Source organism: Triticum dicoccoides, chromosome 5B, assembly GCF_002162155.2.
Source record: "Triticum dicoccoides isolate Atlit2015 ecotype Zavitan chromosome 5B, WEW_v2.0, whole genome shotgun sequence".
Taxonomy (NCBI): domain Eukaryota; kingdom Viridiplantae; phylum Streptophyta; class Magnoliopsida; order Poales; family Poaceae; genus Triticum; species Triticum dicoccoides.
The window spans coordinates 557,160,051-557,164,564 of NC_041389.1; the positions used below are offsets into that span (position 1 = coordinate 557,160,051).

The 4,514-nt window shown below is 45.1% G+C and overlaps 1 protein-coding gene across 1 annotated transcript; it reads right to left on the reverse strand.

The window, feature by feature from the left end:
- Nucleotides 1-1,243: 1,243 nt before the first annotated feature.
- Nucleotides 1,244-4,264, reverse strand: LOC119306136 (BTB/POZ domain-containing protein POB1-like). Its single transcript, XM_037582446.1, has 5 exons — nt 4,062-4,264; nt 3,198-3,328; nt 3,056-3,119; nt 2,332-2,611; nt 1,244-2,214 (listed from the first exon to the last, which is right to left on the reverse strand). Exons 1-5 carry the CDS (start codon nt 4,234-4,236, stop codon nt 1,596-1,598), a joined length of 1,269 nt encoding a protein of 422 aa, XP_037438343.1. The 5' UTR covers nt 4,237-4,264; the 3' UTR covers nt 1,244-1,595.
- Between the last annotated feature and the right edge of the window lie 250 nt (nt 4,265-4,514).

Here is a 4,514-nt window from a genome sequence, read left to right on the forward strand (position 1 = left end):
GAGTAGCTGGACGGAGGAGACAGTGATCGCAACCCCGACCGAGGTCCAAAACTGCCGTGCAAACGGGCAGGCGAAGATGAGATGGTCCGCCGACTCCAGCGTGGCCGAGCAGATGGGGCATCCCGCACCGGCCGGTTCCACGATGTGCTTCCGCAGAAGGACATCCCTTGTGTGGATCCGAGCCTGAACTAGCAGCCAAGCAAAGAAGCGGACCCTGCTGGGGGCGTAGTTGGCCCAGACGAAGTCGATGAACGACGCTCTCACACCGCCAAAGTGGCAGAGCTGGTAGACCCCAGCGGAAGAGAGCGAGGCACCTTTGGCACAGCCAGGGCGAAGGGTCCGCTCATCCGGGGTCGACGTCAGAGCCATCGCCTGGATGATGGGGAGAAGGGCAACACGCTCGCGGGCACCGGCATGGTTTAGGCGCGGGACGAGCCCCCTGTCTAGGCCATGTTGGATGACATGAGCAACCGAGACATCTGGCTGGGTGGCGTGGGAACAAAGGGAGCTCACAACACTAATGTCAAAAACGTTCTTATATTATGGGACGGTGGGAGTATAAGTTTGAACATCTCCATAACTATTGACACATCTTCAAATGCGTTGGCTGATAATCCCATGATATAACCATCGACGAATGGCAAGATTGGCTTTCTCCATGCCATATTTTTTGTCGCCCGGGTTTCTGATAATGTAATGGGTGTCGGCGGCGGCAAAATGGCATGCAGAGCAAATCGAGTGGTGTAAGGTGGTGTTGCTGTGTGACATTGCGGCTGCCCCCAGATCGATTCAAGCTCTGTTTGAATGTTTTAGTTCATCATCAATGCTTTGGATCCCTGAGGGCCTTGTGGAGAGTATTATGAATTGTATTCGTTGTTTCAAGTAGTTGTTTATGTCTTATGAGTATTCACTACACTTTATGTGTCTTATATTGCAGATTTACCCTACATACTGCAAAAGCTGAGCACCTAAGGTGAACATCAACTGAAATATACACAAAACCATGGCCCGTGAAGGTGACCTTTAACTAAAGTTTTGCTTCAGTTGTGCTTTAAGGGCAATCTACTTACTCACAATAATAGCATTCAGGAAAAGGTACTAGATATTCATCTACACTGGATAGTACATAAAGTTTTGAACATTCGTCTACACTGAAATTTCTAATTATCAAAGCAACGGACTTGTGATCACAGTTGACAATTTTGTATTATGTGAAAAGAAAACGTATCAACCGCTAGGAAAATAATACTAAAATGTACAGAGATAGTCATCATCAACAGATGATCACATAATATTCACTGAGGATTACAATCCACAGAATCATTGGCGGTGCACTCTGCATAGCAAAAGTGCAAAACACATGCGCACACTTCAAAGTTTAGCATCTGGTACGTGAGATGGTAGCAACAAATTCTAGATGTTTGCATGGTAGAATCCAGTTACCAAAGAGAGAACAAATGCTAGCAAAATACTGGAACACCCCAGTTCAGGTTTCTTCATGTTTCACAATAACAAGGGCTTCTCTCCTCGCTCACAAAAACAAAGAGGGGCTTGAGCAAGGCACATAAAGCTCATGGCTAATGCGCGCATCTTCACTATGGCTGCGGCGTTACCTTCACCTGAACCCGCAGATGGACTTTGCCGTCAATGAAGTGGCTGTCGTCAGCAATGAACTTCGACCAAGGAATCATGCATCCAACACCTCGCCTAATATTGCTGGTGGTGGCGCGACAGTGCTTGGTGATGAACTTGAGTGACGGTCTGGTCTTAAACCCGATGATATAATCTATTGCCCCGCTTACTGCCTCCTTGTCTTCTTCTAGCATCTTTATTGAGATGCCAAAATATGGTACTTGCTCTATCATCCTGCGGTCTGCCAGGAGGAGGAAGCCACGCCCCGCGCAATGGAACGGCTGCGAACGCAGAACTCCTGACACGAAGAGCCCCAAGCACTTCTCGCGCTTTATGGTGAAGTTGATTATACAAGACGGGTGATCAATTAGTACGGCATCGGTCATGCTGAGAGCTCGTGGCACCAGTGGAAGTAACCGCGAACTCAAGATCTGGTGTCTCTCTTCTGAATTTGGGTACTGCAAACAGGCCCACCTGAGCAGGAAATCGTAGATGGGTCCTTCAGATTCCATCCCGAGGCGATTCCTTGATAAGATGGCCAGAATCCCAGCGAGAGGGACCCTCATCAGTTCATCTTGGAACCTGAAATGAGATTAAACCATGCCTTGAGATAATGATTTTGTCACAACAACGTCCACATGTTTCCTCAAAAAGGATAAAAGATACTGTATATCTGAAAATCAAATGGGGATCACTTACTTTGTCGACAGGAATTCCTTGTACCTTTCAGCAAGGAATGTCTTGGCTGCCTCTTTGACGGCAGATGCCATTGAGATGGAACGTGGGAGATCTAGGCACCTCACTGCCGATTCTGGCGTCATAGGCTGGTCTATGAGCCGCTGACCGCAGAGCTTCATGCAAGATACAACCTCAAATTTATCAGCAGCCATCAAAATATCGACCAGAAGAGTGGGCTCGGTTGTTGGTGTCAACTTTCCACAATACATGAAGCGTAAAAGCTCAATGAAGGCCTTTTCCTCTGTTCCAAGTAAGAAATGAAAGCAAGGAGGCATAAGGACTAATGAAACAGTTCAATTAAATCTCAAACTGGCAACAGTTAAATAAACAAGTACAGAAAGAAAAGGGATAGCTATTTTTTATGCATAGATGGTTATGTAATTATGACCGTTGATTTTCGGTAATCGGTCAGGAGAAACTATAATGCACAAAAGAATACAAAATATCCATTTCATAGATAAGGTCTGTGGGGGAAATGAGAGTAACCAATATATCATGAAAATTAAAAAATGTGGCAAGAAACTCCAAAACAGCTCCCTCTCTAACATAAGCAATCATCTTTTAAATTCTAAAAGAGGTAATCATATTTTTAATTCATTAAATAAATAAATCAACAATACGATAACAGGAAACTGGAATCATCAGTTATAAGATGAAGATTGTCAGAGTACAGTGAACACTGTACCTGAATCAACAATTGTAACTGTTGCATGTCTCTGGTCAGACTCTTTCATGCCATTTGAGAAAAGCTGAGAAGCACGCAGCTTATTAGAAAGCTAATTTCACTGATTATAGAACAAATACATTTTTCAGGTCATCAGAATTACCTTGAGAAAAAAAGGATTTTGTGCAGCAAGAATCGCCGAACTAATGTGTATGGTATTGACTCGTAAAACTGGTGTACCCATCAGTGCCATAAGTGTACAAGAGGAGTCATCAATATCTTCTCCACCATCGCCTGCAAAAAATAAAAGCAGATAAACACAGAGAAACATGCAAAGCTAGGGGGTAGAACGGTGGAAGGCACATAACAGAATTACTAGAGAAATTTTGCTGTTACACTAAATATACGAAGGATCGCACCTGCTCATATAATCATGAAACAATCACTTCATGTTCCAACTTCCAAGTATACATTCAAGGGTCAGCGACGCATTTGTTGATAATAATTTGGTCTTGCCTTTTTATTCTGGACCTTTTGGTTTTTCATTTAAAGATACAATTATTAGCAGATTCAACATTAGTCATCAAGCAACACATGTTTCTTGTGGAAGATGTAAAATAACTGGCCACCTTGTTCCTTTAATCTCAGGCTGAAGCATGCATTGTGCTACCTGGATCAGACCTACTTACACGCCACACGGACCATATGCATACAGAGTTACAGACACATGACCTGTATGTATGCACCTCCACAGCAATATACGGACCTATCACACACAAATTATTCGGAATCTGTTTAGTTGTGCAGAGGCTATATATTCTCAACTTGTATAATGGTATGATGTAGTTTGAACACCACTGCTGCTGTAATTTCTTCTGAAAAAATTACGTCAGAGAAAATGGAATGCATTTTAGAGTAACCCAGCAGCACCTAGAAATCTAAAACTAAAAAGGATCTTGTATAAAATATATCAACCCACATCCTAATCACGGCTAGTGGCTAATGATGGTACTGTGCCCGTACGCACCTTGGGCGTCCTCGCGGCGGCGCTTGCGGCTGGCGCCGGAGCCGGAGGCGGCCGCGTCGTGGCTGCGGACGATCTCTATACGCAGCACCCTGTCGGAGAAGGCCTCGTTGTCGAAGGCGAACTCGAAGCCCCCCGCGTCCACCTCCGCCCCCGTCGACGCGTCGTCTCCGGCCATGCGCGCGCCGTCTCCAGACCCTGGAAGCACCGGTGGCCCTAACCCTAGCACTGGTGGCAGATTCATAAAAAACCCCGCCGCTGTCTACAAACTGCAAATAGCTGAATTAGCGTTAGCTGACAGATTAATTTCCTCTGGAGCATCCGATGGTTCTCGTTCACGCGAACATATATTTTCGATCCCAACCAAGGGACACGTTTTCCTGCTACCTGACGGGAACAATTTTTTTGCCGGATGAAACATTTTTCAGTGTCAATGAAACACGTCTTCACATTTTA